At 40.1% G+C, this 14,095-nt stretch overlaps 1 protein-coding gene across 4 annotated transcripts in view; it reads left to right on the forward strand.

The window, feature by feature from the left end:
* The first annotated feature begins 408 nt into the window (after positions 1-408).
* The window catches only part of SRSF11 (serine and arginine rich splicing factor 11), a 34,267-nt gene continuing 20,580 nt past the window's right edge, over positions 409-14,095 (forward strand). The window contains exons 1-3 of one of the 4 annotated variants that reach the window (XM_042462429.1): positions 409-795; positions 8,112-8,245; positions 12,422-12,531. In XM_042462429.1, the coding sequence (XP_042318363.1) occupies positions 668-795; positions 8,112-8,245; positions 12,422-12,531 (372 nt within the window). In that variant the 5' untranslated portion in view covers positions 409-667. The other 3 variants (XM_042462430.1, XM_042462433.1, XM_042462432.1) reach the window with 3 other exon arrangements.

The raw sequence follows: 14,095 nt of genomic DNA on the forward strand, positions 1-14,095 counted from the left end.
TTGTGCAGTCTGTTTCAACCCTCAGGCTGCATCCACACTGCAGAAATAACCCGGTTTAACACCGTTTTTAACACCACAACAAACTCCAGTTCCCGTATAAATCCACAGCGCTAGGCCAGGGCAGTTAAAGCGGTGTCAAACCGGCTCATACATGCAGTATGGATGCACAGCCAAAGCGACTCAGAGGGTGAATATAGCTCCAGCCTGCGACAAAGGCAAGCAATCCCATAATCAATAGCAAAAGGGCCCCTTTCCCCCTAGAGCCCTGCGCAGATATTCTGCGCAAGACGTTCGAGAGGCGAAACCTAAGGCGCGCATGCGCAGCAGCGCCGCGTTCGAAGGAACTGGGCATGCGCAGTACGCAGCACCTGGCCTTGCTGAGTTGTGAGCAGGCGCCGGGGGTAGAGGGAGGGGGACCGCTGAGGATTGTGGGACATTGCGGCCCAGGCCTAGCGAGCAGCGTTCGACGGCGGTTAGGGCGCGCGCGCAGGGGGGGAAGCACAAGGGGGATCCCTTTTTTCCTTCGGCCGTTCGACGGGAAGCGCTGAGGGACAAGACAAAACAAAACTTAAGAAGACGTCGGGAAGCGCCTCCGGTTCCGCAAGGCCCCCTCGAGGCCTGTCTGCCCTCGATGCGCGTCTAGAGTGGCCGGAGAAGAGGCAGCGCCATGGCTTCCAGCAGCGGCACCGATGTCATCCAGGTCACCAACGTCTCCCCCAGCGCCACCTCCGAGCAGATGAGGACCCTCTTCGGCTTCCTGGGCAAGATCGAGGAGCTGCGCCTCTTCCCTCCCGAGTGAGTCCCCCCCCGGAGCCAGGGCCAAGGCCTTCCTGCCTCCATTGGGCCCAGGGCCTTTAAACTGGGGGCGAATTTCAGCCCCAGGTCCCTCGATTATCGGTCATTTTAGGCTGCATCAATAGAAGTATAGTGTCTAGATCCAGGGAAGTCATAATAGTGCCACTCTGTTCTGCTCTAGTCAGGCCCCACCGTGGGGGTCTTCAAACGGAGGCTGGATGGCCCTCCTCCTCGGTCAATGGGGCTGGACTGGATCAGGGCCCTTCTTGGGGTCTCTTCCAACTCTATGGTTCTAGGATTATTTTAAACCCAGAATTTTAACCATAAATCAGCAGGGAGGCCACGCTTTTGTACAGCACTTTATACATAAAGCTCATAATAATAATAATAATAAGGAGCTTGAGTGGAAAGGAGCCTTGTTCCCAGTAGGAAATTCATCCAAATTCCTGGGAGCCTGAATTCAAAATGAACCCAAGTTTTTATAGTATTTTGAACAAAGGAAACTACAAATCACATTTTCATGGGTTACATCGGATTAAAACATTTACACCCCCATATATTCATTGGATATCCTAGCATACATCTATCCCACATCGATCAATCTTTTATCTATCTATATGTTTTGTTTCACTGTCCTTAAAAGCCGTTTACGCAGTGCTTCCTTTTTACTTAGGAGCCATTTCCAAACTGTTTACATCCCAAAGCAGAGGATTTTGACACGACCCGAATCCTTCATCCTCCTGACAAACTTTGCCCTCAGTTTCATTTCAGTACTATAACTTTCAACCCCTGAGCATCAGTAAAAGTCTGAATTTTAACTACTCTGCCACATTATTACTGCTCTTGATGCTTTTAAAAAAGGCTGTCAGGACGGATCTCTTCCAAGACTAACCTCCATTTACACCGACGTGGACTTCAAAGAATCAAAGAGTAATACTAATGGCAGAGTAAAATGGGAGTCCCATATATAAAGTGACAAAATCAACGTTTGCTTTTTGGAATATCTATATCTATCTATAGAGATATATGAATATTTTCAATCTATGGATGCTTGAATCTGTGCACAAAAGAAGTAGGCTCAAGTCTATGGAAGCTCATGGTACCATCTTTTGCCTTTCATTTAGTTTCAAAGATGCTACAAAAGATCCCCTTGCATACTGATTTTACAGACCAGCCCAGCTGTTGCTATGTCTTTGAATTTGGAACAGTTCATTTATTCATTATTGAACTCATACCCTGCCTTTTCCCCCAAATTGGGATCTATGGAGGCTTATAATATTTAAAAAGAGCCAAATAAAAAATAATAATTTACAAAAATTGAAATGACTTAAACATCAACATTATTAAGAACATGATTAAAACAGCTAAAACGCTTAAAACATACAGTCAGTCCTGTGTAGCCGCTGATTCTTTATCCTCAGATTCAACCATTCATGGCTTGGAGATATTTTAAATATATATAAATTCTATAAGCAAACCTTGATTTTTTACATTTTCTGTATGTAGAGAGATCTTGTGACACTTTTCAGTGTTGACGTTTTCTGTAAAGGATGCCATTTTACTGTGCCATTGTATTCAGCGCGACTTGAGCATCCATGGATTTTGGTGTCAAATGGGTGTCCTAGAACCAAACCCAGAAGGGCCCACTATATTTAAAAGCATTTCTGTAAATGATTAATACATGCATACACAGAGAGAGAGAGAGCACACCATTTCAGTCATTGCAACTCCATGGTTAAGATTCAGAAGCCTGCCTAAATAAAAACGTCTTCACTTGCCGGCTGAAGGACAGGAGAAAGGGAGTCAACCAGACCTTCTGTGGAAGGGAATTCTACAGTCTGGGAGCTCTTCCCCAGATCTTTATCCTGTGAGGTGATGGGACTAAGAGAAAGCCCTCCTCTCCAAATCTCAACACACACCCTGGTTTATATATGGAGATACTATCTTTCAAATAGTCTGGATCCAAGCCAATAGCATTGTCATATTGAAACTTATTTCCATGTTGATCATGACGGGCCCTTAATTGCACACTTGCATTGCGCTCCCCTCAGATAACACTTTTGAGTCTTTATGGCTTACACGAGGAGTCTTAAAAGTTCAGGCTTATTATTTTGTTTAAATGTACACAGTGATTATGTTGGAAAACAGAAATTATAGAAGTGCAGGATTAGAGATCCTTTAAGTTGTAAAAACATATACTATTGTGGTTTTCCTGCTAAGTTTTAACTTCGAAAACCAAAATGGTGTAGGCGAGCATAGAAACAAAAAACTGTAGTATCGGCCGAACATGGTGGACTGTATATATACCAGTTACCTGCCATCGTCCCTGCAGAGAAAAGGAGGCTTTTTACAGTACACAGTTATGGTACTTTGCTTCCACTTTAACTGACATGGTTAGATCCTGTAGAATCCTTGGATTTATAGTTTGATAAGTTACTAGAGCTCTCTGCCTGAGAATTAAACTGAAACTACAAAATTTACAAGGTTCCATAGGATAGAGCTATGCCACTTAAAGGAGTGTCAAAGTCCTGTAATTGTGTACTATAAAAGGGCCGGGGTGACTTGATGTTCTTTTGCAAAAAGGTATTTTCAGGATCAGCTAACATAGAGTATATATACTGAAGTATACCCTTCTGCTTCATAAATTCAAAAACATAGGATCACATGGACTTTAAAGTTTTTTAAAAAATAATTAAAGTCAAACTAAGACTGCATTGTCCATCTCCCAGATCTGTGGACGACATACTCTCAAGTCAGTATACTGATTGTGTGCATAGAGTGTCAGATCATAGATGGCTTCAGTAATCTATAAGACTGAAAACTTGGCTTTCATGCTCTAGAATTCTGATGCTTGTCCAGTGGAGGTGTAAAAAAAGCATAGTCATTTAATCTCACTTGATGTGCAATTGTCCCTTCTTATCTTCTTCCAGGACACAACCCCCCCCCACCCCAGATAACAAAAAAATGCTCCATTCTTTTCTATGACTGTACGGTGTGTGCGCAGGCGCACGCATGCATATCCATTTAAAACAATGGGGCTTGCTGCCCACGGAGGCTCAAATTTGTGGACAGCAAGCCCGCAGATAAAAAGAGCCCACTGTATTAAAATTTCAGAAGCTTTTTTCAGTGTCTCCTAATAGTTGAGCTGAAATATTTGATTGAAGGGAAATATCAGGAAATACACTTAGGATAAAATCCTGAAGAAACTTACCAGGGACTGGGAGTACAGTGGTACCCCGGGATACGAATTGACCGCGTTACGAAATTTCCGGGATACGAAAAAGCTCCATTGAAAAAAACTGTTCCGGGATACGAAGGTTTTTTCGGGTTACGAAATTTTTTCGGCGCGAAATTCAAACGCGACCGCTAGCCGCGCTTTGGAAAAGCCTTTTTCGGCTTGCGAAATGCATCGGGTTACGAACGCCGCAGCGGAACGAATTAATTTCGTAACCCGAGGCACCACTGTATGTCTTAGTAGACATAACTTATTTCTGAGTAAACAATCATAGGATTGCTCTGTTGAGATTTAACAGACCCATTCAAAAATTGACTGAATATGTTGGGCCCTTTTGGTTTCAGGACCCACCATGTATACAAAAATCTGTGGATGCTCAAGCCCCATTAAATACAATGGATAGTTAAATGATGTATAGAAAAAGGCAAAATCGAGGTTTGCCTTTTGGAATGTACATATTTTTTGAACATTTTTAAGCCGTGGATAAAGAATCTGTGGATATGGAGGGCCGACTGTATTTTTCTTTGAAAAAAATGTAATTGTAAATATTTTAAGACATGAGAATGCAATAATATGTACTTTTAAAAAACAAACAAAAATGAATTGAAATCCTTGAAAGTACATGCTAACATAAATCAGTTAGTCCTTAAAGTGCCACTGGATTTCTTCTCTTTTCATGCTGGAACAGACTAACACTGTTATCCTTTTGGGAGCGGCTACAGTGGATGGTGCCAGCTGGATCAGAAATCCATTAGATTTAACATGCTTCCTAGGATTGTAATCTGAAAAGGGTTAATCAGAACTTTTAAAACATCTTAATAATGGGTCTTTTTATCGGGTTTGTGGTGGCCTGGAGCCAATTCTAGGGTTCCAGAGCACACAGCATCTTCATGCTCTGGAACCATAGCTCGGAAGGGCAGCGCCATTGTTATGCATGGCAACCACACAGCCACGACAAGGATCCAGCCCAAAAAGGAGCTCCAAAATGTAGCGCCTTCCAGCGATGCCACCAGAAGCGCCTTGGGGTGGTGCCGTGATGTCCGCGTGTTGATGGTGTCATGCCGTGCAGCATTCAAACAGCACAGCGCGCGCATGACATCACGGCACGCCCAAGGCGCTTTCTGTGGCGTTGCTGGAAGGCGCTACATTTTGGAGTGCCTTTTTGGGCTGGATCCTTGTCGCTGCTGTGTGGTTGCCATAGGAACGATCCGGAGAAGAAAAGGGGCTGCCTCTAGCTGCCTCTTTCTTCTCATCTGAACTGGGCCTATGTCACCTATTAATTTTATGAAACTGTTTTTTATAATGTTCAGACTGGTTTTACCAGTCTTATGGCTCTCGGGAACTTCTGTGGAAATGAAACATTTTCAGTCCAAATTGGCCTGCCTTTGAGAGGAGTGTGGTTGGTGGATTCTAGAAATCTGGTACTGAATGACCTCTTTCCATTTTTAGAATCCACTGACCACTATTTGAAATGATGAAGAGGATAGTGAATTGGCAAATTTACCACCACTGTCTCTAGAGGTCTCTTCTTCTGAGTTCCTTTTTATCGATTTTGTTAATATTATTATTATTATTATTAACCTTTATTTATAAAGCGCTGTAAATTTACACAGCGCTGTACATACAATCTTTTTAATTGGCCGGTTCTCTGCCCTCAGGCTTACAATCTAAAAAGACACGACACAAAAGGAGAAGGGAGTGGTGGTGGGGAAGGGACCTCTCTAGTAGCATAATACATATAAAGTACATAGCAATACAGGAAATGATTCAATAAAACAGCCAACAAAAGAACATCAAATAGCAAGTGACAGTTATGCAATGCCTGGGAACGCTTCTCTGAACAGAATGGCCTTCAACTCCGTTTTGAAGCTGGTTAAAGAAGTGATGGCTCTTGCTTGTGGGGGAAGAAGTTTCCAGGAGTGAGGGGCAGCGAGTGAAAAGGGGCGAATCCGAGATGAGGCAGAGGAAATCCTGGGCTGGGACAGGAACCCTTGACTACCAGAACGGAGGGCCCTAGTGGGAAGGTGAGGGGAAATAAGGTCTGATAAGTAAGGAGGGGCCAGCCCATGGAGGGCTTTAAATGTCAACAGTAGGAGCTTATACTGAATGCGGAAAGGGAGGGGGAGCCGTGGTCACAGCGGTGGGCGGAAGTGATAATGCGTGCAGCTGAATGCTGGACAGAGATTAAAGGACGGAGGTGAGAAAGAGGAAGCCCAGCCAGGAGGACGTTACAGTAATATTAACAAAATACAGAAATATGTATTATAAAAGTTATAAATTTCCCTTATGTACCTGTCCAAATTATATTTTCTTATTTATTTTATTTAGGTCCAAAACACACTGCAGAAGTAATCCATCTTGGCTCAGTGCTAGGGAATCCTGGGAACTGTAGTTTATTTGTGGCATCAGAGCTCTCTGACAGAGCCAGGCAGTTAAAGCAGTATCAAATTGGATTATTTTTGCAGTGTGTTTTGGACCTTAGTTAGTTTGTTAGCTGTTGTGGGCTTTCAAGTAATTTCTGACTTACGTTAACCCTGAGATTCATGAGGTTTTCTTGGCAAGATTTGTTCAGAGGAGGTTTGACATTGCCTTCTCCTGAGGCTGCTAGAATGTGACTTGCCCAAAGTCACCCAGTGGGTTTCATGGCCAAGCTGAGAATTGAACCCTGGTCTCCAAAGTCCAACACTCAAACCATTACGCCGGGGTAGGCAACCTGCGGCCCACGGGCTGGATGCGGCCCAGCGAGGCCTTGGGACTGGCCCCTGTCTGGTCCTGCCGCCGATTGCTGCCGGGGCCTTTTGGGGGCAATTGTCTATAGAAGCCTCAGAAACATGCATTTATATTAACATTTTTTTTTAAAATCAGCAAATTTTTTCACGTGTCCTCCATTTTTTTTTTTTAAAAAAAGTGTCTTCCATTTGAAAATTTTGTCCTACCTTTGTCCTGGTTTATTTATATATTTAATTTTTTTTTTTTAAAAAAAAATATTTAATTATTTATTTTTTTGCTTCGGCCCCCCCGTTGTCTGAGGGACAACAACCTGGCCCCCAGCTCAAAAAGGTTGCCTACCCCTGCATTACGCCATGCTTATTTGTATCCCATGTTTTTCCTAATACTGGAACTCAGGGTGGCTTAAAAAATACTGACACCAATACAGGTTAAAAACACAAAAAAGCTTGATTTAGATATATATATATATATATACAATGGTACCCCGGGTTACGAAATTAATTCGTTCCGCGGTTAATTTCGTAACCCGAAATACCTTCGTAAGCCGAATTCCCATAGGCGCTAATGGAAAAAAATAGCTCTCTGCTGCCCTCCGGTGGCGAAATAGCGCCGCGGTTTTTTCGTAACCCGAAAAAACCTTCGTAACCCGAAACAATAAATCCCTATGGGATTTATTCGTATCCCGAAAAATTCGTAACCTGGGTAATTCGTATCCCGGGGTACCACTGTATATATAACCATTAAAAAAAACATTAAAAGACAGAATATAATAATCAAGGAAACAGCACAAAATTAAAAGTCCATTGCAGCCAACTCCAGAAAGTCTGTCAGAACAGGAAATTTTTCACTAGCCAGCAGAAAGAGAGCAAGGAGAAAGAGAGCGAGGAGGGGGCCATTCCAGCCTTCCTAGAGAAGGAGTTTCAGAGCTCAGAAGCTGATAATACCCTCCCTCTGTTTTCCAACAATGCACCCAGGAAGATATTGAAACCTAGCAGCCTTCCCTGAAGCTCTTGGGCAGGCTCATACAGGAAGATACGGTCTTCTAAAAAGCCTAAAGACCCACCCGTATCTTGAAGTGTGCAGTTATTTATGACGTTACATTGTAGTAATTTATCTTGTGTTTTACTTGCATGCAATAGTAATGAGCAGATCCTAGCTGTTAGAGCAGGGTGATAATGGTCACATATCTTTTTTTTTCTTCTTGAAACTGCTTATGTTGTAATGACAGACAGTAGTGCAAAGTTAAAACATCATTGCAGTTCATTTTCCTTTCTGTTTTTAAGTCAAGAGATTTTCTTGTGTTTGTTGATTTGTCACCTAATATGCTTACTGGTGTTTTCTCTCTCTCCAGTGACTCTCCTTTGCCTGTTTCTTCACGTGTATGTTTTGTAAAGTTCCAAGAACCTGACTCTGCAGTTGTGGCACAGCATCTGACAAACACTGTATTCGTCGACAGAGCATTGATAGTCGTACCATATGCAGAAGGTTTGTGAATTGTTTAATGATCTATGAAGCCATAGAAAAATAATACTAAATCCTGATGTAGTTTAATAGCATGAAGTTTAGTATGTAAAATATGTCAGTTATATTTACATTTTTAAAACCCTTGGTATACTGATATCTCTAGTATTGTATACAAAACAGATCACACATTTAATCATCAAACAATGTCTGAAACTTGCCTATCAGTCTTTTTGGAGAGACTGTAAGAATTCTAATATAGTTAAGCAGCATTCTTTGGTATCTTATTTTCCTCAGGTGCCCTCATTGGTCTTTGGAGCTGTCTTTTGCAACTAAAAATGCATAAACAAAGTGTTACTTTACACTATCTGGTCTATTTTGACCATGATTCATTCTCCCTCCTAAAGGAGGGCTGGAAATTTACTGACATTTACAAGGCAGTGCACTGTCTACCGCAGTTGACACTTCAGACACATTTATCCTTTCTAAAAATTCTGGTATACCAAGGGTTTTATCTCTGTTAGCCAGAAAATATTTCCAAAGGTGCTTATATGGGCACTGGGTGTTAGATCTTATTCCTCATTTTCTTGTTCAACCTTGCTATATTTTCTAGAATTTCACTAAATAATAAACTCTTCTCTCTGTTATTTGTGTGTGTGATTTTATAGTGGAGAAGGCAAATGCAAAGGCCCTTCCAGATGACTGAAACAGTGGGGTCCTCTGCAGCTACAGGGGATTCTAGACATTAACTAAAGGCCAGCAAGCACTCAAGTCCCCCAAGTGTTTTCCTGGTGTAATCACTTGTTAACAACATTTTTTTCTCTTCTTTTTCTTACATTTTTAGGCTGTTACAGTAATTTGAAAAACAATGAGCAGGGTTGGGAACATAACTATAATTCTGTACCAAGAAGACTACTCTTCTAACAAGTTCTGTTGAACTTCTGTAGATTCCATCACTACTGTTTCAAGGGCACCACTTACTGATCAAGTAGTAATCTTCTTAAATCACTCAAATACAGTAAAATGTTTGCAGTGTTACGCTGCATTCCTACACATAAATTGCTAAATCTCATTGGAGTTAACGGGATTTAAGCAGCATGGCTTTGTATCAGATTGCAGTGTCTTATATACAGTGCCTTCTTTGGAACAAGTCTGTTTACACATTAACAAGGCAGAGAAATGCAGTGTGCGGACAAACCTGGTAGAATTTAATTGTTAGTATTAAGATATTTCTAACTGAAACTGTAAATAGTGTAAGCATCTTCTAATCCTTGTCCATTTGAAAATGCCCCCAATCCCCTATTTTTAAGGATTTAAATCTTTCCATGTTGTTTTGGGTGAAATTTTGAGATGACTTGCATTTAAGGACAAATAGATGTGACAGTGGTAGTATGTTTAAACATGGGTTTACCCCAATTTCATAGAAGGCAATGTGAAAATCCATCTTTAACTGTAAAATTGGTGCATGGGTGAAGACTGCAGAATCCTACCTGTACCTGCAGCTTAATTTCCTTATTGTGTGTTTTTTCTTCATCTGAGTGCCACTGTGGAAATGTGCTCTCTGCTTACAGAAAGGGGATTGAGAAAGATAAGCAGCAGGTTGGGGTAGGCTTCAGAGCCTTTCACTGTTGTGTTACTCCTGCTGTTTTGTTGATGTAGATCCTTTTTATGTTATTGGGGCAAGACTGCTACTGTCATACGTACTTTAACTCTAATCAGTAGCAACTGATGTATCTATAAGGCAGTGTTTAAATACTTAAGTCAGAGATTGAAGTATGGTTGATGTAATATTTTTCTCTTTATAAATTTGATTTTATACTTGCACTAGAATGCTACATAACTCATAAAAAATATGACAGCCAAAGAGATAACATAAGAATCTACTAATGGTTGTGAAAGACGCAATTTTTGTTGGGGATCTACATACATTCGTAGTTTGTGGAGGATTGCAGTCCTGGACACAGTACTGTGTCAGAATGATCTACTCTTTTTAATGACTTCTTTCTTCTTTTAATTCTTTATTTACGGAAGCAGATAGGCTTCACTCTTCAGTTGTTTGTTTCAAAATTCTGATTTCCACCAGCTACTTTAGCATTATTCAGTCAGATATTTTTAATTCATTGGGATGGCTCATGGGTTTTCAGGTACATGCTTAAGTATTCTGCTGAATTTAAGTCTACTTTTTATTATTCTTGTCATATGTTTTGACATTACCTAGTTCAACGCATTAAAATGCTGCATTGTGTTGATCATAGACCTGTATCAGCAACATTCCAGTTCTTAGTGTGTATCTTGTACCATATCTTGGTATTGGTTGTTGCTTTGTGTTCTAGACTTAACACAAAGTTCACGGTAAGACAAATACTACTGTAAACTTTGCTGTAAAATTCAAGGATTTCAAGGAGCTCAAATATTAACAATGGCTTTGGGTGGGGTTGTGTAGGTTCTTTGGTTAATGTTTGTTTCTTTTGTCTGTTTCTTTTTCTTCATTTCTACACATTCATGCAGTATGTCATGGTTCTAACAAAGCAGCAGTAAAAAACTCTTGACGCATGAAAATTAACTGGTGAGGGGCCTCATTGCTTTTTTAAAAAATTGTAGTTTTATTTCTGAATAACTTTTTTCCTAAAAATGAGAGGATCAAATGCATGACTACTTAATGGATGCTGATCTTCTGTGAGGTGTCTCAAGATAAGAGGATGTTTAGTTAAATGCCAGAAATGTTATAGTTGCACTAAATCTGTGTAAGCATAAATAATATCCTCTGAGACATAATTTTGCATGCAAAATTATCCCATAATCTCTATAGATGTGTTTATATTGATGCGTTAATGCCCTGTATCTAAATGACCTCCCCTCCCCCCTTTTCCCACCATAACTTTTGGTATTGAAATTATGACAGCTCAGTGACAGAAGAAAGATAACAGTGCTGTGTATTATACATTTGTTTATATTATCGGCACTTCTCAGTATAGGTGGAAGGAACCATTACCTTTATTTAACAGTGGTTTTTCTTTTTTGTTGTTGTGTTTTACAGTTCTTTTCCCTGGTTCAGCCTGAACTATATACCAGGCCCTGCTGAAAATACCACCCAACAGTTTTCTTCTGCAGCTTATCCAGTTTCTCTTAAGTGCCCTGTACATATTGTATGTTTTATGATGAGATGCAGTCTTTTTAATATGTATTGCAGAAACACTACTGGTATTTGCAAATATATAGTACAGTTATCTTATTGAACTCTCATATTGGGGGCTTGGGCACATTAACAGATTAATCCATATGTATAGGGCTTTTGCTGTTGGTTAAAATAACAACGATCAACATTACTGTTTGTCTCACGTTGGACCTTTTGTAAGGTTATTCTCCTTGGAGGATAGGCTGTAAAACTAGACACTTAGCAACCCACAAGGCTGTAGATCAAAAGTTTCTTATGAAATGACAGTACATAGCTACATTCTTGGTACAGTGAGCTTGACACACATTGGAGCGTGTATTTTACTGCACAGGTAAGGAATGTGCCACATTTTAGGTGCTTACATAAATACATACACATGAACACACATGCAGAATCTATAAATGGAGCTCTGTGGAAACCTCCCCATCCATGTGACATGTCAGCAAAAGCCCTACACGTTTCCTTACCCTCTCTTAAGATTTACAAAATTGTATGGTAGGTTTAAAAAAGAAATCTTAGTGAACTGTACCATATTATTAACCCCTAAATCAAACTTTTTTTGTCTTGTGTATCTTGATTTTTCTGTGTGCTTTATAGTGAAGCAGCCGACACGAGTCGTTGTTCATAATACAGCTTTTGAAAGTTGAGAGCACACCCCTGGAGAACCGACTGTGCTTGCTTACGTTTGGTTCATGACTTAAAAATCGAGTACAGGTGATGAAATCTTGGCAGTGTTAACAAAAAAGTAGTGTGTATTGTGCTATTTTTTTATTCTAGAACTTAACCTTTTGTAGAGAAAAAGGAACAGTCAAATTTTCACACATTCTGAAGTTTCATTCTGACATACAAATTAATGATAAATTATTAAGAGATCAAACATTGTATTGTAGCCAACATTAGTACTTTCAGCAAACTCAGGTGGTGTTTCAGGGAGACATTTTCTGGGTGTATTTGTGTGTGGATTATTTTTTTTAAAAAAATGAACATTGATGAGTGTCTTCTAATGCAAAACTGTCTCTCTGCAGGAGTTATTCCTGATGAGACTAAGGCTCTGTCACTCCTGGCTCCAGCTAATGCTGTGGCAGGTCTTCTGCCGGGTGGTGGACTCCTGCCTACCCCCAACCCACTTTCTCAGGTAAGCTTTCACATTATGTAGTATGTAAAAGATGGTACAGCATGTGCTATTTTAGTCTTACTGTGCTAGTTTATTTAGATTTCTATTGTATTTAGACTTGTACTAGCCTTTGTAACAAAATAATTGCAAAATGCATGTTGGTTTATAAATGTCTAAGTAACAGTTTGTTGGATCTAGCCAACATTAAGATAGTATTTTGATACCTATCCCTTTATTGTCACTTTGGAAGTATATACAGTGGTACCCCGGGATACGAAATACCCACGTTACGAAATTTCCGGGTTACGAAAAAAATCCATTGAAAATAATTGTTCCGGGTTACGAAGGTTATTTCGGGTTACGAAAAATTTTTTGGTGCTTTTCGGCGCTTTTTCGCACGAAATCGCAGCTTTTCCCCATTAGCGCCTATGGCATTTCGGCTTGCGAATGCTTTTCGGGTTACGAAAGCGGCGGCGGAACGAATTAATTTCGTAACCCGAGGGAGCACTGTACTGTGGTCTCACTCTGAGTAGTCACATTTAACTAGTGGAATATACGTAAATGTTTTTGCATCATTCAAAATTGATTCATTAGGCCTACTGTGGTTGGGACTACCAGTAGAACTAAAACCTGTGGCATGTTCCTTTGAAGGCTAAGTGAAATATGCATACCTTTGCATGCCAGTCTGATAATTTCAGCAAGTGAGATGAAGCTGGTGATGCTCTCTTGGAATTTGTTATACAGTGGGAAGGGGAAGCCAAGTATAGTCAGACACACATTCTAGAATTCAAGAAAGCTGATTTCTGTAAACTTTGGGAATTACTGGCTGTAATTCCGAGAATAATACTGAACGAGAAGGGAGTTCAGGATGTATGGGAGTTTCTTAAAAGTGTGATACTAAAGGCATAAACTAAAACTGTTCCAATAAGAAGAAAAAAATGGGAGGAATCTAAAGAAACCAGAATGGTTAGCTGAAGAACTTTCAACTGAGCTAAGTGTTTAAAAAATGTAGAAGAAATGGAAAAATGGGGAAAACACCAAAGAGGAATTCAAGCATATAGCCAGTATATGTAGGGGAAAGGTAAGAAAAACTAAAGCACAGAATGAATTTAGGCTTGCTAGACAGATTAAAAACAATAAAAGGCTTTTTTTAGTTATGTACACAGCAAAAGGAAGAAAAAGGGCCGCTGCGTGGAGAAGATGGCCAAGTACTAACTGAGAATAGAAAAAAGGCAGAACTATGTAACTCCTTCTTCGCTTCTGTTTTCTGTAGAAAGGGAAACAGTGCACAACTTGAGAAGCGGTAGTCACCATTAAGACTCAACATGGGTTTCTCAAAAAGAAGTTATACCAAACTGATCTGATCTCCTTTTTTTTATAGAGTCCCAGGCTTGAAAGATGAAGGAATGCTGTGTATATAGCATATCATAATAATAATAATAATAATAATAATAATAATAATAATAATAATAATAATTTGTTTTATTTATATACCACTATTCCAAAGATCATAGCGGTGAACAGCAAGTAAGCTAATTAGCAAGTAAGCTAATTAGCAAGTAAGCTAATTTGCCCCCAACAGTCT

Source organism: Sceloporus undulatus, chromosome 4, assembly GCF_019175285.1.
Source record: "Sceloporus undulatus isolate JIND9_A2432 ecotype Alabama chromosome 4, SceUnd_v1.1, whole genome shotgun sequence".
NCBI classification, from domain to species: Eukaryota; Metazoa; Chordata; class Lepidosauria; order Squamata; family Phrynosomatidae; genus Sceloporus; species Sceloporus undulatus.